Source organism: Hydra vulgaris, chromosome 07, assembly GCF_038396675.1.
Source record: "Hydra vulgaris chromosome 07, alternate assembly HydraT2T_AEP".
NCBI classification, from domain to species: Eukaryota; Metazoa; Cnidaria; class Hydrozoa; order Anthoathecata; family Hydridae; genus Hydra; species Hydra vulgaris.
The window spans coordinates 20,033,577-20,056,243 of NC_088926.1; the positions used below are offsets into that span (position 1 = coordinate 20,033,577).

The window sequence follows — 22,667 nt, forward strand, 5'->3', positions numbered from 1 at the left end:
AATTTTAAAAGTATCGAACTTATTCATACAAGTTTTAATACCAAAACTTTTTCTTATAATTACTTGTTTTCTTGCTTGTAATTATTTCAGTGCGATTTTTAAACTTTTTAAATTAGAAAAAAATATTTCACAATGAAGAAGAGTAATGCAGAAATTTTTTTTAATATGAAAATAAGATGAAACGTGTCACAAAATAATATTTACAAGATAATTAATTCAATAAAAAGCGATCTAACATTTTATAAGTTTTTAAACTATATTAAAAGTTTAAAAATTTAGTCAAATGCATCGTTGTTTTTAACAACTTTTCTAAACTTTAAGATGCTTAAATAAATATCAGAAAAACAAATGTTACCGGCGCCTGTTTTTCTGATGTATTTATAATATAATACAAAACATTACAGTGTAAAACTAGAAATGTTTATATGTATATAAACATTTTATTAGATCAAATCAACTTTTCATAAATGAAATGAAAAAACTTAAAAAAAAATATTCTAAGTATTGTGAATTAGTAAAATATTGCAAATAAAATAAATAATGATCTTTTATAAATAAATAATAATCTTTTTAATTAAAACTTAAATTTTATTGTATAAAGTTGATGTATTATACTGTGTTGCTAATTTAATTTTTATTAAATATGCAAAAAAGTTATAAAAAATACCTTTAAAAAAAAGTTCTTTTATGCTAAAATTTGGTCAATTAAATATGCAAATATATGCAATTAACAGTCAAATATGCATAATTATGCCATAACAAGTTGGTCTCAAAATGTGTATTTTTTAATGCAATTGACTAATATCTTACTATCATTTAATAAATGTACTAGAAAAAAATATGCGTTTGCATATATTTGGTTGGCTCAGTTATTAATGACCAATCCAATAAACCCAATTTACCTCTTTTAATAGAAATCGAGAAAATCTTTAACTTTTCTATAATAGATTTTCTTGTACTCATTAAAAATATTAATTGCAAACACTACAAAGCAAGTGCCAAAATAAAATCTTGATGTTAACTTGGACAGGCTCTTCAATATTTTTGTGTGTTTCTGTTCATTAGATGTCTGTCCTTGTAGTGACAGAAAAGTATCTTGTAATAAAGAAAATTGATTGAAGAACATGTTGTATGCCTTTGCCCTCAAAATACTAAAGTACTACTAAGACATCACTATATATTGTCTTTGTAATCAGAGGAATAAAATCACGGTGCATATCAACTTTTATCCATTGATAGAGAGCTGTCAAGAAAAAAAAAAAGGATTGATAAAGATTGACAACAAATATCTCATGTCGTAGCTGATAAAGCAGAATCCCTCATACCAAATGTAAATTTATCTGAAGAAATAAGCTGTTCATCTTATACAGGGGTAAATTTTTTATAATTGTATTAAATATGAGTTGTGAATCAAATAGAAAACATTTCTTTTTTTAGGATGAAGGTGAATGGCAACCAGCAATTAGTGCTTCAATAAAGTACAACTTAGTTAAACTCCCAAGTTTTGCTATGGAACTGGTAAAAGTGAGTGTTTGTCCAACATAGGTGCTGCTCTTGCAAATACTTTACTTTATGACGTTAAACATCTCTTGAAAAATGATGTTGATATTAATCACATCTCAATTGAAAAGACCAAATCAAGACAAAAGTTGTAAGTGAAAATCTCAGAACAAAAAAATCAGTTAACTTGTCTTGGAGTTGATGGTAAGAGATGATCAGATAACTGGAATAAGTAAATAATAAACTCACCTAAAGGACACTCACCTGAAATTCTCAAAATTCTAATTCAAAAGCATTAAATCAGAACATCACCTAACATTTGTTTATGAATGTGAAAATTCTACTGGAAATTATTTGACACTTAAGGCAATTTTTTTTACTTGTGATGCTCGAAAAAGTTCATGAGACTTGGAACTTATTATATTTTGTATATAAGTTTAGAGTCTTAGAGTCCCGCAGTCTTTGTTATTATAATACCTCAAGAATACCCAAGTTCAAAAATTGATTGTTAAGTCTAAAAAAGACTTAAAAGTCTTTTTTTTCTCCAAAAGTAGTCTATAAGCTTCTTTACATATTTAGAGCTCCTGGATACCAAAAACCAGGAAGAAATATTATTTTTCTGACTTTCATATCCGGAGTCCTTTTTGGGAATTATTATTTGGTGCGCACTACTTCAAAACAAATTTTTGGTCAGAGCTCTTTTTAAAAAACCTGATGGTGACATAACTAGACTATAAAGGTTCAGCAGAGACTACTTGGCAAAATATGTACTGAAAATATTCAGGATACAAATTAAATTTTGTTTGATCGTATTGAAAATCCATTAATAGATAAGTATGTTCCAGAAAAATAATAATATATCTTAGTTGTGAATTAAGACAATTATTTGAATATTGTAAAGGTAAAGGCTCTAGTAAAGTTTCTTAAAAATGGGCTGCTTATAAAATTAGACCGCTTAACCATGCAAGGTGGTTAACTTTAGCTATTCGCTTTCTCTTTTTATATGTCACATGCTAGGACCGACTACTATCTGCGTTGGAGCATTATGACTTAATGATATGAATCCCTCGAATAAATGATACACCGACCTTAACAGAACTGGCTTTGTTCAGGATAGATTAATTAAAATTTCAGTTACAATTGAATAAGTAAATATCCATTTACAACCGACTAGTGAAAAATTGATTTACAAACGAATATTAAAAGTCATGGTTTCCCTGACTTGAATCATTTAAAAATGATTTATTGTCCTGTAGACAATAAAGGGTTAATAAGTTGCAAAAAAAAATTGATTAAGTTTCAAGTTTAGGTGTATAATTGGTTGGTTGTAAATGAAGTCTTTTAAAATGGTCGGTTGTGCAGGAGTTGGTCTTATCCTTTGTCCTTATTAACAGTCGATGCTGCAGAAGTCAGCTCTAAATTATTCACACAATGTAGGCAGTCAAAGCAGGAATTCTAAAGAATCAGTTCTATATTGAAGTTGAAAAGTCAGCTCTAGCATCGGCCGCCTTTTTGTATACTAGAGAAAACAAACCATGTGTGTCTTTAAAAAACTTTTCTACTTTATTGTTTAGGTTAATACTATAGCATGGCTCGTAATAAAAAAACTGTCAAAATGCCATGACTCTCTGCGCATTTTTTTTTCTACTATCACACAAATAAAAAGTCTCCCTTTTATTGATGCTAAACTTATTGTAAAGCAAAACATTAAAAACAATGCACTATGTTTAAAACCTGAAAATATTCTTTATGTCATGGTAAAGTATAATGGCAACTGACTCTAAGGCAAAGGTATATTTTTATAGTTAATTAAGATGTAGTGTTTTTAAAAACATATTATATGTGATAAGTAGTTCCAGTTTATATTTATAGAATAAACAGAGAAAGTTTGGAAATAAATTTTTTGAAAGTTAAGGAAATTAATTTAAATGCTAATCACTGGTATGAGCTGATTGACCTCAGTGTTACAGAAGTTATGGAGCCCAACATTTTTAAATCAAAGAACAGCACAGCATTTTTCGTTTAAAGAAATCCAACATTTAATTGACAATAACTGACTTCCCATCTCACTCGGGGAGTGACATGGGAATAAAACTAGTATTGGAAGCATCCCAATATGTTTATGGGTATGAAAATTGACATGCATTTTGACCAAAGTACTAAGCAAAAAAATGTGTAAAATGTATATTTCAAAAGGACATTATTCTCATTTTTATAATGATTTTTTTAATTAAATTTTTAATAAACTTATTAAATTAAAGTTTTACCTAAAAATATATTTCTAATTACAATGTTTTAAATTAGGAAATTATATCTTGTTTTGATATCTATAAGTAAATGTATTTAAGCATAAATGTTTTGCTTTGAAATCTTCAAACGGTTGATTAACTTTAAGTTTAAATATCATAAATGTATAAAAATTAATCATTTAAATAAAAATCATTCAGTAATATAAATATCTTTTTTTTTGCGTATAACTTTAACTTCTGCTTATAGCGTTTTTTAAGTTAATTAAAAATCTTTAAAATTAAATCTGCATGCTTCTTCATTAAAAAGGCCTTTTATGAGATTTTTTTTATTTTATGAAGACATATATATATATATATATATATATATATATATATATATATATATATATATATATATATATATATATATATATATAACAGGTGAACAGTAAAATTTAAGATTTTTTTTTAAACGCTCTAACTTTGCAGTGAATCAATATTTTTTGATAAAATAAAAAACAGCTCGTAGATTTATAATCAAATAATTTATTTTTGAAGTTGCAATAGACTTGTTTCAGCGTTTCGTCTTACAAAACCAAGCTTTCGATCTACCCCTCCACACATATTCTGTACAGCATTTACATCAACTTTCTTCAAACAATACTTGATCCGTTGTTTTAGTTCATCAACTGAAGTAGCCTCCAAATTGTTCTTATAAACCATTCCCTTCAAAATTTACCAAAAGTTCTCACTGGACGAAGTTCAGGCACTGCAGGAGGATTATTGGCTTTTTGTAAAAAAGTGATGTTTTTTGAGATCAAGTAGCTTGTCACTGATTTAGCATAATGGGCCGAAGCCAAGTTAGGCCAAAATACAAAATTACCTTCAGGATGATGTTTTTTAATAAAAGGCATCAGTCTTTTGATAATGCACTCTTTCAAATACACATTTTGTTTGACAGCAAAGCCTGAAGGAACAAAATAGGGTGTTGAGATGCCTCAAGGTAAAATTGCTAACCATACAAGCATTTTCTTTTCAAACTTTGCCTTGGACTTGTATTTCACACCACAAGATACTGCTTTTGGATTGCTTGACCAATACCCAAAATTTAAATTATAAAATTTTCTACACAATCTGCCACAACATGTTTGTAACTTGGACACTTGCTCACGAGTACGGGCTGGAATGGTCTGTCTTTTTCGGTAAATAGAATTTGTGTGTTGCTGAATTGTATACACAACGTGAGATTGGCTGCACTTGAGCTTTCTAGCAATTTGTCGGGTGGAAATGCCAGAACGACCATCAATCATGCTTTTCAACTTGATAATATTGGTTTTAGTCATTATTTTAGCTTTTTGACCAAAAGCAACAACACAAAGTTTTGATTTGCTTTTTTCCCACATTGAAATGTATCTGTAAATTCTTGCTCTTGGGTAATTTTCTTTCAAAAAATGATCCACGACTTGCGAATCACAATACTTGTACACACGATCAACTTTCTCGCTTCTATATATATGTATATATATATATATATACATATACATGTATATATATATATATATATGTATATATATATATATATATATATATATATATATATATATATATATATATATATATATATATATATATATATAAATGTTATTATATATTTATATATATATATATATATATATGTATATACTATATATATATATATATATATATATATATATATATATATATATATATATATATATATATATATATATAAGGCCTTGTTATGAGATTTTATTGCATAATGAAAAAGCATAAAGCTAATAAACTTTAACACAGCTTTGATATTAACATTGTTAAAAGTTAAATTGTGCCATTAGCATATTTTAAAGTATTTCATTGTGATTAAATTTAATTTTAAACTGTGTTAAAAATCATTTAGACTAATATAAAAATATTACTTTTTCAAATACCAAATTTGGTATTTGAAAAAGATTATATTTCTTACAATTTATTTCTTAAAACAATCTTATTTTTAACATAATCTTTTGTTTTTTTTTATCACAACTTATTTATTTACTTATTTATTTTTACGTATTTAATATATAATAATGATTAGAAACAATTTATAGAGAGGTTTTAGTTATCAATAAAATATTCGTAAACATAATTCATGTTCATAAATAAATTACGTCAAAAGAACTTTACACAATATTGAATTATAAGAAACAAGAAATTTTAAATACAATTTTGAAAAGAATTCTCTTTAACAAAAAGTCCTTTCTCCTTATTTTGAAAAAAAACTTTTTTTATTTGCTTTGACCGATTTTCTACGATGAAGAGATTTATGTTTTACGCAATGAGTTAGTTAGAAAATATTTCTTTACTAAATATTGCAAAACTTTTTATTTTACACTCCTTTGAAACTAAATTTTAAATGCTGTCTTTGACTATTTTACATTTCTTCTAAACAAAATTTAAGTTTTTAAAACATATTTAGTTCAAAGTCTTTTAGTTGAAAAATTTTTCATAAAATATTCAGTTTCTTTAAAAAAAAATTAACAGTTGCAGTTAAATGCTTTTTTTTATGAATTGATATTTTCTGAATAAACATCACAGGCTTTTATATATATATATATATATATATATATATATATATATATATATATATATATATATATATATATATATATATATATATATATATATATATATATATAAATATATATATAGATATATATATGTATATATATATATAAATATATATATATATATATATATATATATATATATATATATATATATATATATATATATATATATATATATATATATATATTTATGGGCAATTCCATGAGAAAGGGAAAAAAAACGCAAAAAAGTTATAAAAATGCATACTAAAACTCCATAACTCTTTTTTTTAACTATTTAAAAATACTTTAAGGCAAATAAGTTATTTAAAAAAATCATTTTATCATACCATAACATAGTTTTAATGTTGTAAGGGTTGTATAAATGTGTTTTGACGCTTATTTATAGTCCTGTTGTGTAGCATTAAAAATCAAATCATATATCCATAATTGAGAACTTTGATAATGCTATAGTGCATTTTTTTAACATAATATATATGGTTTTTAATAATCATTTTTACTTTTTTTTCTTACATCATTGATTGCGACGTTTTATTTGTTGTTTTTAAGCATTGAATATTTTGTTACAACTGTCACGACGGAAAAAACATTTAAATGTTTGTAAAACTTCAAGTAAAACTATGAAACTCAGCATATGATGACATTAATATGTGCAAAATAACAACACCAAATGATTTTTTTTTTAACCATGCCATTCGCTGCATTTAGTCAGACAAAGTTGTTTTGTTCGGATGTGGTAAAAAGTAAGCGTTACGACAGTTATGCTATGTAGAGTTAATTTTTGAAAAAAGTTGAAGACTTTAATGCTGTAACTTTTATACACTAAATTATATGATAGTATTTCACATTTCTGGAAAGTTTCAAGTCATTTCCATTTTAAGTTCATTTTTAAAAAAGTCATATATAACATGGTATAATATTATATTTAATATAATAATATTATACCATTATATAATATTAATAATCTAATATTAAACATGGTATAATAATAGTAATGGTAAATAAAAATAATTTTTGAAATTGAGAAATAATTTAAAGGCATTAGTTTAAATATTTTTGATTTTTAGTGAATGATTAAAATAGTAAATTTACTGTAACCATTAAAAGTTATTACTATAACCAAATATTAAAAGTTGTTACAGTAATAAAACATTAAAAGTTATTTCTGTAACCAAACATTAAAATTTGTTAATATATATAAACATTAAAAGCTATTACTGTAGCCAAACAGTAAAAGTTATTACTGTAACCAAACATTAAAAGCTATTAATGTAATCAAACATTAAATGTTGTTAGCCTAACCAATTAGCAAAAGTTGTTACTGTAAGCAAATAATAAAAGTTGTTACTGTAACTAAAAATTAAAAGTTATTACTGTAACCAAACATTAAAAGTTGTTACCATAATCAAACATTAAAAGTTATCACCGTAACCAAACATTGAAAGTTATTACTGTAACTAAACATTAAAAATTGTTACCATAAACAAATATTAAAAGTAACATAAAAAAAACACATTATACATCATCATAAAAACTATCTGTAACAAAAAAATAAATGCAAAAGATTTAGACATTAAAGAATAAATGGAAAGTTAAAATCTAGTAGAAACTAATTGAGTTAAGGAAACTAGTTTCTTTTTACCAACAAAACATCTGTTAGAATTTCACAATTAATGTGTGTAGTCAGCAGACTATTAACCAGGTACTGTCTAGGTTTAAGGTCTAATTTTCTAAGTAACATAACAGCATCATTTTTTAAGCAATAAGCAGGCATACCAGAATGCTAATTAAATGTATATGTGTGTATATATATATATATATATATATATTATATATATATATATATATATATATATATATATATATATATATATATATATATATATATATATATATATATATGTATATATATATATATATACGCACACACACACACACACACACACACACACACACACACACACACACACACACACACACACACACACATAATTAAATATATAATACATTATTATAAATATTTATGTTATGTATTAGTTTAATTATGTACCCAAATTCAATTGATATTTATTGAAAGTAATTAGGAAATTTTTAAAATTACAGTTGCTTACACTGATGATAAACTGAAAGGTTTTGATGTGCATCTTGAAGCATTCAGTCCTAAAGTGCCCTTAGATTCAACTGCAAGTTCAACTCCTGTTATTATTTTTGAGTTTTATGTCAAGAACACAACCAAAGATGATGCAGAGGTGATTATTCTTACACTATCTATTTATTAATTGAAATTTTAGTCTTAAAATGCTGTTTACCGTATTTTCTGTTTTAGGTCTCATTATTAAGCAGTCTTCAAAACATTGCCGGATGGGATTGCTACACACCAATTACAAACCAAGGTTTTGTAGTTTAAAAAATAGCTTATTTTTTAAATTACAAAAAAGAATGGTTGTTTTATTAAAAATATTTTGTTTAGTGTATAACAAAAACTATGGTGGTAATACGAACTCATTATACACTGTTGGGTGAGGAGATTTATAAAACACTTTTACAAAAAAAAAAAAAAAATTAATAAAAAAGATTTAGGTGATTTTTTTTAATATCACCTACCAGTACTTGTCTCACTTAAAGAATTAAATTTGACAAATACAAAAATAATATTATTTGAAAATAAAAAAGTAATACTACATTTTTTATAGATCATTATATGGTATTGACATGTCTAATGTTTCTATGAAAGATCTCGATGCCTTTAATGGACATGTTTCTATAATGGGTAAATTTGAATAATAGTTATTTAATTTTGGCCATTATTATTAATATCATTATTAAGATTTTTTTTTTTTTGAAATAACTTAAAAAACTACATTTTAAATGTTTATAGCTTTAAGTCAGTCTGGTGATAATATGTCTACAATGCTCCAATATAGTGATGTAAAAGATCTTTGGAATAATTTTATTCAGTTTTCATCATTACCTGGTCAGGGAGAGCCAGGTACATCAAAAGTAGGTCTTTATTTTTTAAAGTTTTAAGAATTGATGGGGTTTTTTATTTCAATTTTATTGTCAGTGCTATTTAATTTGTTTTTTTAGGTAGGACAAACTTATTGTGGTGCCATAAATATGAGCAGAAAAGTTCCTGCAGGTTCCTCTACTGTAAGATATTGAGTTAATTACTTTCAAAATATAAAATGATAAGAATAAAATTGAGTTTTTGAAAACTTAAGTTTTACTAGAGTTAGTTTGGAGAAGTTTCCAAAATAGTTGTATGAGCAGTTCATGATTAATTGGTCTAGTTTTTATTTTATGATTATTTGGTCTGGTCTTTATATTTAGTTGTATATACTAAATTTTTAGTTTTTCTTTTATTCTAACTTTATGAGCAAAAGACCATATACTTTAATTATAACATTTGATCCAGTCTCTTGGTCTTTTATTTTTAAGTAGAAATGAATGAGCTATTTTAAAAACAAAATAAATTTCACTCAATACTTATTATTTTTTTAGACTTTTACATTCCTGCTGGGATGGCATTTTCCAAATAGGTTAATCATGTTTGTTATTTTATTAAACATAAGAATTGCAAGTACGTTTTCTAGACTTCTATATTAGAACTGTTATTTTGTGTTTACATATTTTTAAACCCAAACCATTTTTAATTTTACTATTAATATTTAATGTTTCACAGTTTTTTACTTTTGATTTTATATTGCTTTAAAAAAGTTAACATAAGTTTCCTACATTAGAAAGATAAGCATAAGTAATTTCTTACATTAGAAAGATAAGAATAGGAAAACAAGTATTTGGAAAAATGTTTGAAAGTTCCTTATATGTGGCAACTATTTTTAATTAATTTTTGTAAATAAAATTTTGATCATTGCATATTTCTGCAGTTAAAACTAACTTATTAGAGATTCATGACAGGACTCTTTTAGTTTCTTGATACAGTTGTTTATTTTTTATATTTTGATAGAATATTAGGCAGCAATAATGTTGATAAAAATTGCCTAACTCAGTTTAAATGAATCTCAATTTCGCAAAGCTTTTGTCATTCTACAACTGTTTTTTGTGGCTGCAGATTTTGAAAAAATCCAATATAAAATGAAAACATTTTTCTCTCATAACCAGAAACAAAATTAATTCTAAAAAGATTACTTCTTATTTAATAGATTAATTACTTTTATAAGTTTTTATTTTTGTTACTACAATGGTTTACTCTTATTTACAATCATGTTTAGAGTGTTAAATTATTTTTTGAAGTGTTTTCACACTTTTTTAATACTTTTAGAAATTAAAAACCTCAAATGGTTTAAATAAATTTAATTTTTTTTCAAGGTACAAAGACTGGGATCCTTTTGTCAGCATCCCGAATACACCAATGTTTATAGGTACTCACTACAGCACTGTTTGGAAAACCATTATTGATGTAATTATTTCGTTTTTTACAAATGGTTTGTTTTATAGTTTGTTATAAAAATTTGTGTTCATAAATTTTAATTAAAAAATCAATATTTATGTTGTAAAAATGAATGAATTTGAACAAGTAATGAGTGGTTATATCTTTTAAATGAATTCTCTACTTTAATATCCTGGGACACACAACCAAATTTTTTTTTTTATATCTCACAAACACTAATCTTGACCAACAAGGCCTTTAACTTATGAAATGTTTATTATTCAACTACCATATGAATAACGATTATGGTTTATTTCTAATTATGTATGAATATCTAATATAGGAAAAATTCTATGTAAAAAAACAAACAATTTAATTAAATGATTAAAAATAATAATAAAATTTTATGTTTTGGAAGAAAGTTTATTTTTATTATTCGAAATCTTTTGTAAAATTTTATCTTATAAAATTGTTACAAAAGATAGTATTTTAAAAAAGTTCTAAAAATACCAATCTTTTGTGAGTATATGTAAAGGCTTTTTCTCATAAATTTTCTCAGAAAACTCATCTTTTAAGTTCGCATCTTTTAACTTATAAAGCGTTTCAATAATTCGCAGCAAAAAGCTAACTCATCTGCTGAGTAGACAAAAGCAATACTTAAAAAAGGAAACAAAGTTGTAACGAAATATCAAATTTTGATTAAATAAACTAGAAAATTTAATAATTAAAAAAAGAAATATTAATAAAAAATAATTTTTTCTAATAGAATAGCATGGTTTCTTTCATCAATGTATTTACCACATTTGATGGCTGTCTGAAATTGTTTCCGATATATTGCCTAATTTCCAACACTAATACAAATTACTAGAGATAATGGATATAAGAATTGCTCTTTTTGAAAAAATGTATTTAAAAACCTTAAAAAAAAAGTTTTTAATAAGCTCCTAAAAATTTCATTCAAAAAGTTGAGTAAAATATCAATGCACTAGCCCACAAACTTTTGGATCATCATCAATGACAATAGTTCATCAGAAAATAAACTATCGGATTTAAATGCACAATTTGGAGAATCCAACAAAAGTGCAGACTATTCAATAGGAGTAGTGAAAACAACCAAATATTTTATGATTTAATATTAATGACTTTACATTTTTTTACATGAAAAACTTCTTAGAAAATTAATAAATAAATAACAACAAATTTGCTTGCTTTTTTGTGCAAATTGCATTAAACAGTAAAGTATAGCAAAAATATTTTTGAAAAATGAATTTAAAAGTTGTTTGTATTTCTAGCAAAAATAATAAAGTGTTTCCTTAATATACTGACTGACAAAAGTTGCAAATAAATTGTATATCAAAAAATATTTTTATTTTTGTTATATTCTTATCTGCTTTTTTACTCGAGTTTTATCGATTTTGGTAGCGGAAATTAACAAATGCCCTTTTAAAAAAAAAAAAAAGAAAAATTAAAATATTTTAATATATAATTTTTTTTGACAAAATTTTTCTTTTTTTTCTTTTCAATTTTTTTTAGTTTATTTAATTTAGATTTTCTACTTCGTTTAGTATTCTTCGAGTATTGTTTTATTCTCTGTGTTTTTTATGTCTTTATTTTGCAGCTAATTCTTTACTTTATAAAAACGGGGTAAAGTTGTCTTAAAGAATTACTTTAAACATAAAGAACAAGGTATGCGACTGCACGCGCTTTCTGGAAAGGCTTGAAATGAATAAAATCTGATTCAAATGTTTGTGACTGCATAATTTACTGCTAAACCTTATGATGCAAAAATATTATATATTTGTATTATATAATATAGCCTTATTTCTTTGAGTAATGCAGCAATATATACCAAAAACCTGAATATTTGCTTTAGGTTGCTTTAAAATATTATTTAACATTTTCAAGTATTTTATTAGTTTCATCTGAATAGAAAAAAGTGTCTCTAGGCAGATTTATATGAAATAGGAATTAATCATCTTAAAAAAAAATAAGGATATTTTTGCTACTGTGTAGCTGCCTAATTTTAGGAGTCACCCAAATGAGGATCAAAAGCTTCTTCATCCATCTAATGTTGTCTTTTGTTGCAAATTATGTTAGTTAATTACTAGATTTTTTGTTGTTTGTATCTTGCAGAAAAAAGTGCTTAACAACTTCATTTTTGCCAGATGTTGGATTTTGCATAAGTTTTATGTTCAGCACTTATTTCATTTCTCTTATCTCATTTTTTCTCAATTCAAAAAATAATCTTTATAAAAACTTACATATATTTTAAAAACCAAAAATCAAGTAACCATAAGAACATATACTCACTTGATTTCTGCACGTTTGATGTGTATGCAGAATAAATGAACATTGTTAATAACATTGATAAAGTTTTCAATCTTGTTTGTAACTCTTCAAAGTTACAAATCAAATTTTTATTTTTAATCATGATAATTTTAATAGTAATGCTGTTATTGTTTATATATTATTTACTTTTTTATATTGGAATATATATATGTATATATATAATTTTTAAATTTAAATGAATAGTTTAGTATATAAAATTGATTTTATTATTGATTTTATATAAATAAATTATATAATAATATTAATAAATAATATAAATATATAATATTTAGATTTATTTATATATATTACAATATAATTATATTATATTATAATATTCTTTATAATTTTAATAAAATAGGTTCATTGTAAACAATCATTAGAAGTAATTTGTTACTTTATTTAATAAAGTAATGCTAACATTCTTTAAAAAGCATTTCGCATAATATAAAAAATTTCACTTTTTAAATATGTTGTAAAATACTTTGGTATTACATTTTAAAAAGTTGATATAAAATTATTTTTTATAGGAATTTAGTTTTTTAGGTTTAGTTTTTTGTCAAAGCATGCAAATGTTTTAGTTGTAAAAACAATATATTATCTTTTTGTAAAGTCCTAACTTTACTAAAATTAATTTTTTTGTTAGGTTTTGTTGAGCATGTCTGCCAAACCAAATTATTTATGATACAAATTCTTTTGAACAAGTTATATACAGTATTGTGAATAAGTTTTAGACCTCTTGTATAATTTGACGTATTTACAATTTTTTTCCTATGTAATTTTTTTAAAGCGTACTTAAGTTTAATAATATATAAGAAAAGTTGAAAGAATATATTATTTTGAATAAATAAACAAAAGTGATGAGGAAACATGAGGGATTTGTTTGTTTATTTATTAAAACAATGTGTAATTACTATGTGTAACAACTATATCCAAAACAGGATATTCGAAGAATGCTGTTACAGAAATCAGAGAAACTAGCTCCCTTGAAGATAGAAAGAAAAGTGGTAGACCTCCTAAGCTAACAAAAGATGACAATAAATATTTAAAAACCTTATCTTTAAGAAATACAAAAAAAGCATCAACCGAGCTGGCAAAAGCCATTAACACAGCAACTGGGAAAAATGTCAGCTCTTCTTTCATTCGACAGCACCTACTTAAATCAGGATTAAAAGGGTGTGTTGCAACTTGCAAACCATTAATACGGTGTGGCAATAAAGAATAACGACTTATATATGCAAAATAACACAAAGATTGGGCCCAGGAAATGTTTAATCGGGCTCTGTACACCGATGAGTCCAAATTCAAAATTTTTGGAATGAAAGGACGCCAATATGTTTGAAGAAGAATTGAAGAAGCCTATCAGTCTGAGTGTTTAAACCCTACTATTAAACACAGAGGAGGCTCTTTACAAGTTTGGGGCTGTTTATCTTCATCTGGAGTAAATGATATGATCAAAATAGGGGGGCAACTCACCTGGTAACGTTATGTGGATATCCTAAGGCACCATGCTGTATCATCCGGAATGAGACTAATAGGTTATAATATTATTCTGCAGCAGGACAATGACCCAAAACATTGTTCCCGAGTGGCAAAAAGTTATTTAAATGAAATGGCAGAGGAAGGAGTATTGGAATTGATGACCTGGCCTACCCAGAGTCCAGTTTTGAATATAATTGAGCATATTTGGGATTACCTGGACAGAAAGAAGGTCGAACATGCTCCCCGAAATGCTGAAGAATGTTTTGAAGTACTTCAAAGAGAAAGGCACAACATACCCCAGGATTTTATAACTAATTTGTATGAATCTATTCCCCGGCGAATATTGGCTGGGATTGAGGCAAAAGGAGGACATAGTAAATATTAAGAGTTTTTATGAAGTTTGATATTAAAAGGTTTGTAATTGTTCCATATTTTGTGTGAAACATTGTGTTTTAATAAGTTAATAATTTAGAAATACAAACTTAAATATTAGAGAAGAATTATCCGGGATTTTTTGAAAAAATGTAAGTGGTCTAAAACTTATTCACAGTACTGTATATGAACAGTTTTTAAGAATATTTTTTTAATGATATATATAAACAGTTTTTATTGTCTTTCCTATAAAATCAAGATTTGTGGACTTATTGTTTTTTTCCAGTTATTGATTAATTTATATTTGCAAGCATAAGCATAATTTTAAAAACCACACGTAATTGGCATTGGTCATACACCATTTAAATTATGATACTCAAACCATCTCGAATCATTTGCATCAGCTAAGTATGGAAATGATACAGAACAAAAATGACAAAAAATTTCTAATTATCTTTATTTGACACAGAAGACTAGTAAACTATAACTGCTCTTTTGTTTTCTGTTTTTTTTTTTTACTTAGATTTGTTTATCATGTCAGAACTCATTCTACATTAATTTTATGTTTTTGTATTGGTTTCTTTACCTTTTTTGTTGGTATTAATGGCTAATAATTTTCTTAAGGCATGAAACTTTAAGTCCCGCTAATCAGTTGTTTTTGTTCATCTAAATAAAATATATATATATAAATAATATAGCTCTATTATTTAATAATATTGAGCACTGTAACACGTGCAAAAGTCTTCATATTATCGCATCAAAATACTTAACCTCAAATATATTTTATATCTATACCTATACAAATATATATATATATATATATATATATATATATATATATATATATATATATATATATATATATATATATATATATATATATATATATATATATATATATATATATATATATATATATATATATATATATATATATATATATATATAACTCCTAACTGGTTATCAGAAAGTTTTTCCGTATTTTGTTGACAAAAAAATAAAATAAAATGCAAGACCAGAATTTTTTTTTATTACTTGATAGACTGCCTGCCCCAACCAAACCCTCAGTCGATGTAGCAGCACTCACTTGCAAGTCAGGCTATAAGATAGTCGTTGTAGCAACATTCCTTTTCAAGTCAGGCTATTTGTCAGTCAACATAGCAGCACTCTGTTGCGAGTCAGGCTATTTGTCAGTTGATGTAGCAGCACTCTGTTGCAAGTCAGGCTATATGATAGTCAATGTAGTAACACTCCACGCATAATTTACAGTAAAAGAAATTAAAATAAAAACATTTTATTAAAAAAAAAATTGGGGCAAAAGTCAAAAGTAATTAAAAGTGACGTATTTGTTGGCAAAAGAATCATTTTTACTCCCAAATGCAACAATTTTTAGAACTATATATATATATATATATATATATATATATATATATATATATATATATATATATATATATATATATATATATATATATATATTTTTGTTTTTCACCTCCTCAAGGCCAAGAAGGCCACTACAGATGAGGAGGCTACTTAATAGTGGCTATAACCCTCTCTCAACTCTATAACTCCGAAACAGGAACCTTAACGAACAAGGCCGCTGCGTGGAGAAACATGTTGAGCGCAGATCTACCAGGGACGTGGTGGGTATCGAACTCAAAACCTCTCGCTTATGAAGCGAGCACTTAACCACTACACCACTACCGCATATATATATATACATATATATATATATATATATATATATATATATATATATATATATATATATATATATATATATATATATATATATATATATAGTTATTGCAGCAGAAAACTGGTATAATATCAGGTTTCATCTTTGATTTGACAGAAGGTAGGTTAATCAACAAGAACAATTAGAAAATGCTTTAACAGTAAAATAAAACAGAGAATTTTTTTGTTGCTAAAATTCTTTTTTTATTATTCTTTGTAACAGTCATTGAGATTTACGCATATAATCTTCAAAAATGAATTTGTTAAGCTTGCTAATTTCTGACATCTGTCAAAAGTAATTAGTTTTAACAAAGTAAATTGAAATTGTTTTTATATAATGTTGTCTTTTTCATTTTATGAAAAATTCTTTGTTTTTCTTCTAATTATTTCTCATTACTATAAATTAATTATTAAGATAAAAATTATGATATAAATTTTTATAAATAAATATGTTACTATTTGAAATTTCTAGGTTATAAATTATACAGTAACCCACTTGGCAGATCTTCGCAAACTTACTTACAATTTTCGTGATAGCATGTTTAACTCTACATTGCCATGGCAGTTGATTGATAGTGCTGCTGGTAGAGTATCAGTTTTAAAGTAAGAACTTATTTTTGCTTTTTTTAATTAGTAACTAAAAACATGGATAAAATATTTACAAAATAGTAATAAAAAATTTATTTAAAATGAGTAGTTTAACCAATATAACAATTTAATAAATGTCTTATTGTTAAGATCTATTTTCAAACAATAAACAAAGATTGAGTGATGATTCAGTTCAGAGCCATCTAAGTATGATAAAAATAATTTGTTTTTTTTCTCCTTTCTTTCAAGTTCACAAACATTCATGTGGCATATGGATGGATATATGTATGCATTTGAAGGTGAATATTTATATATAAAATTCTATTATTACAGCTGTAAATTAAAAAATATATATATATATATTTATTGGTTAAACAAAATGAAATTCAGCAGCCTTTAATTGTTAATTACTCAAAAACTGCTTAACAGACTTATGTAATTTTTTTTTGTAAATTTTGACACAATGAAGTTTATTAAATTATTTATTTCAATAATTTTTTTATTTTTGATCAGACACTTAGATAGAAACTTAATATTTTTGCAAGTACTTGACATCATTAGCTTCCTTAGGTACAAGTTTGACCTTATTTTGTTCATACCACTCATGGATTTGCCTTTATATACAGTATAATAGATTTTGTTTCATATTTATCTTTAAATCCATTATTTTTTCCACTTTCAGCTTCTTTTTCAATAGATTGAGTGTTATTATTGCTGCAAAATAAATCCAACTGAGGGTCTAAAAGTATTTTGAAATGTCAACTTGTGATAAGGAAAGGATTTTGAAGAAATATTTCTTCAACTATTTTCTTAATTTATATTTGTTTACTTATTTAAATCCAATAACAATGATAACCAATACATTTTACTATTACAATCAAACAACCATGCATTAGCTTCCATGTGAAAAATAGATTTAAAAATTTTTTTAAATAGTTTGAGTAATTAATGATTAAAGTTTTTTTGAGTTCAACTGATATGTATATACATACATCTTTATATCTATATACCTATAAACGTGTATATATATGTATATATATACACATACGTACATACATGCATACATACATACATACATACATACATACATACATACATACATACATACATACATACATACATACATACATACATACATACATATATACATACATACATACATATATACATACATACATACATACATACATACATGCATACATACATACATACAAATATCTTTGTATTTATGTATCTTTGTATACATACATACATACATACATACATATATACATACATACATACATACATACATACATACATACATACATACATACATACATACATACATACATACATACATACATGCATACATACATACATACATACATATACACATGCATACACACATACATATATACATACATACATACCTACATACATACAAACATGTCTTCGTGCACTTGCATAAAGCATCCTTTATGAATTCATAATAAAATATTTATCTGTGATGGCTTTAGGTTATATTTATTCTCATGTTAGGTTTAGACACAACATTTTTGCGTGTTTTGATTTGTTTTTTAATTTTATTTTGGTAGGTTGTTATAATTCATCTGGTTCATGTCCACTTAATTGCACTCATGTGTTGAATTTTGAAATGGCACTTGCATTGTAAGTCTTAAAAAAATCTTATTTTTGGAGAAAATATACAAATACAGTTGCTATTAAGTAGAATTATGACTTGCATATTGTAACACAATTTTATTTAATAACCCTTACATATTGTAACACAGTTGTATTTAATAACCCTTATTTTTTGTAACGCAATTTTATTTGTTGAAATACTGCTCTAAAACATTTTTTTAAATGTTTCATAATAATTTTTTAAAAGTAATAAGGACTTACTATCAAAGTTCATTTGACATCAGATTTTGGGTCATTTATGATTTAAAAAATGGTCTAACCTATAAACAGTATATAAATGGAAAAAAGTTCACCCTTAACCACATTAAAATAAAAAATATACTTAGAATTGATGTTGTTAGCAAGTAGAAAGTTTTTTTTTCAGCATATTCATCAGCAATTTTCATGACCATTTACAAAAATTTGAAACAATTCAAACTTTTTGCAAATTCAAATCAAAAAAATTGCATTTAAATAAAACAAGAATCAGCAAGACATTGACTAAACACATAAGCTTAGTAGTACAAAGTTCGCTCAAAAAAAGTAAAATTGACATCCTAAAATGAGCATCACAAAATATGGGCTTATAACCATATTCAAAATCTATAGTGAGTTGGGTTGATGCAAGTCCAGGCTGAACTATGAATCATATTTTATTTTTGGAAATTATTATGTTTATCTCATAATTAGTCTTTTAAATTATATCTTGATTGATAATTCAAGATATTACAGTTTAAAATATAAGAAAATTGGTCCTTATTAAATAGGAACAAAGAAAATTATAAACATTTTGCAATGGAAAAAAAGCAGAGTCCACTTTGACCTTACTTCTAATATAAAGTTATAAAGCTTGTATTTTTCAAGTTGTTATAAAGGTTTGATGTCTTGATAAGATAACTTATTGTTTATCTTGACAAGATAACTTTTTTATATCTTAAATATTAGTAAATAAATAAATATAGTGTTATTTTTATAATGGTGACTTGATTTTGAATGGTTTTGCAATTTATAAATTCAATATCTCAAAACTAAAAATATGTCATAAATTTACTTTGACTCGTTTATATATATATATAAATATATATATATATATATATATATATATATATATATATATACATATATATAAATATAAATAATTCTATAGGTATATATATATGTAAATATGTGTATATATATATATTTTAGTTTTGATTTTTATTCTGTAACTTAAAATTGCAGCATTGTTTTAATCAGGTCTAGTCATTATTTGTAAAATGTTTTAAATTTATAGTTTGTATCCAGACCTTGAAAGGACAATGCGGGAGATTGACTTGCTTTTTCAAATTACTCCACATGGTGTAGTACCAAGGTAATTTAACTTAATGAATTTTGTTTTATATTCATTTATCTTTTTACGTAGTGTAAATATATACAATAGTGAGACTAAATTTTCATCAAAGTTTTTCATTAAATTTTTCAATTTAGTCGTAGTCCATGTCCACTTGAATTGCGACGACTTTGGACAACATGGGAAAATTACTCAACTGATCCTGCTTCATGTATGATCTGTGTTGATGGAGAATTAGGAACAGTTCTTAAAACTTACAGAGAGGTGATTTTATTGTTTTATTTAAACACTAAAAATTGTATGCTGTAAAAAATATGTATTAAAAACTTAGTGTGATTTTTAATATTTTTTCAGATTCGTCAAGGTGCATCTAAAGGTTGGTTCAATACGGTTTGGAATCCAATTAAATTACTAATGAATCGATGGCTTGATGTTATGGATACTGATAAAAATGGTTGGCTTTTTTTTTTATTTCAGAAATGTTTAACGTTAATATGACACTATTTTTATAACTTGTATCAAGAGTGTAAATTAATTCATTGCAATTTCATAAAAAACTTTATTGCAAAAAACTACAAACTTTGTTTAAAAAAAAAAGACTTTTAAAGCAATCCACAAATCAATAAATCCACAAAATCACTTTTAAAGTTTTATGAAGTAAAGTAATATTTGTGCATTATCAATTAGAAGAGATTTTGATTGATAACGCACAGCTTATCAACAAGAGGCACTTGGACTAAGCAATGTCTATATTATATGGTTGTCAGGTTAAGACTTTCCTAATTAAATCTTCTTAATTAGTTGTATGAAGTAAAGTGTTTCTCAACCGTAAAAGAGTTGCACTATCGAACTATCAATTAGGAGTTGACAGACAGAGCAATGTCTGGATTATACAATTGGATTTCCTAAATAAGTGTTTTTTGTTGTTATTGTTTCCAAGTGGATTTTTACAGGCTGAGAAACATAAGGCTACAACTGTTGTGATGCAAAGTAACTTGTTGCCTGATGGTTTTAATTGATATTCAAATATATATTTAAATATTTTATATTTAAAAATTGGTATTCTGAATTACCAGTTACAATGTTTTCTAAATAGAATAGCGTAAGCTAGATTTTTTTTTAACTCTGTTTAAGGGTTTTTCTTGTGCTTTCTTGTGGTAGTGGCTGTGCAACTCTCTCTGTTATCTCCTAATGAGATACAGCTTTAAAATTCAGTTTAATAGTTCTAAAACAGGCTAACAGTTAGGTTTCCTACATTCTAAGTAACTTTTCAACTGTCTATGCTAGTCAAATGTAAATTATCGGAGTATTAACAGTGCCATATTGTGCTCAACTTGTTTCTCCATTCAATTTGTAGCTGATTGTTCATCAAGTTTTGGAGTTAAAGGATTGGGAGAAGATTGTAACAATGAATAAATAAAAAAAGCAACCACTTTGACTGTAGTGGCCCCTGAATAGTGGACTAAATGGTAAACAGAATGAAAAAACATTTCTAGAATGAAATTGTTTCATAATTTTTTATAACTAGAATGAGTCACTGAATAATGCAAGAGATGTCATTGCTATTGATTATCATGGCTGGTTAAGAAACAACAATTTTTCAAAGTTTTGAAAGCATTGTTACATAGCAACCAAAAAAGTTTATACTGACCTCTCATAGAAACCATATATATAATCCATTACAAAGTTAGCATCTGCTAAAGTTCCCTCTTTTATTATGTTTGCTATTTTTGCACTCCTGTTTCCGCTCCCTACCTCTTAAAATCTATGTTTGACTTTGTATGAAATAATATTGTCATATTTTGGTTTGTTTTCCTAATGATCTAAAAATGAATGTTTGATGTATAAAATATTATTGGGGTAATTTGGATATAAAAATTTAAAAGTTACTATATTAGCATAGGGTGGGGCTAACCTGTTCCCAGGGTTGTGGAAAGATTTTGTGGGCTAAATGGTATTTTATATGATGTCAATAAAAACAATGGTTAGGGGTTTTATGAGTTTGTTATATGGCAGTGCTCTCTTTGAATAAAATTTCACTCCGTTAACAACTTACTAAATTTGTGTTTATAATTTTTAAACAGGAATGATATATGGTCCACAACCAAATACTTATGATGTTGCAACATATGGGTATTCAACGCTCATTGGTTTGCTCTATTTATGTGCACTAAGGTAATATTTTTTTTTATCAATATCTGATTTGATGAAAGTGTTTAATTTTAGTGTAATCAATACTTTTTATTATTTTTTTTTTTTTTTTTTTTTTTTAGGGCTACTGAAGAAATGGCAAAACTTCAAAATGATATGGTAATTTTTTGTAGCTTCTTTTTACTCTAACAGTGTGAGATTTAAGAGCTGTTTTTTATAAGAATAAGGCAAAATCAGCATTTGGTATTAGTTGAGTTTTTGGATTTTCGTTA

The 22,667-nt window shown here is 25.3% G+C and overlaps 1 protein-coding gene across 2 annotated transcripts in view; it reads left to right on the forward strand.

Moving 5' to 3' along the window:
• LOC100212022 (non-lysosomal glucosylceramidase) overlaps positions 1-22,667 on the forward strand; it is an 81,186-nt gene that overhangs the window by 31,651 nt on the left and 26,868 nt on the right. For both annotated transcript variants that reach the window (XM_065801316.1, XM_065801317.1), the window contains exons 9-24: positions 8,459-8,604; positions 8,682-8,748; positions 8,826-8,874; positions 9,049-9,125; positions 9,234-9,355; positions 9,443-9,505; positions 9,857-9,894; positions 10,685-10,775; positions 17,137-17,267; positions 17,502-17,551; positions 18,830-18,902; positions 20,188-20,265; positions 20,382-20,508; positions 20,599-20,698; positions 22,329-22,419; positions 22,518-22,554. In XM_065801316.1, coding sequence (XP_065657388.1) covers positions 8,459-8,604; positions 8,682-8,748; positions 8,826-8,874; positions 9,049-9,125; positions 9,234-9,355; positions 9,443-9,505; positions 9,857-9,894; positions 10,685-10,775; positions 17,137-17,267; positions 17,502-17,551; positions 18,830-18,902; positions 20,188-20,265; positions 20,382-20,508; positions 20,599-20,698; positions 22,329-22,419; positions 22,518-22,554 — 1,340 coding nt within the window. The remainder of the gene's footprint in view (positions 1-8,458; positions 8,605-8,681; positions 8,749-8,825; positions 8,875-9,048; positions 9,126-9,233; positions 9,356-9,442; positions 9,506-9,856; positions 9,895-10,684; positions 10,776-17,136; positions 17,268-17,501; positions 17,552-18,829; positions 18,903-20,187; positions 20,266-20,381; positions 20,509-20,598; positions 20,699-22,328; positions 22,420-22,517; positions 22,555-22,667) is intronic.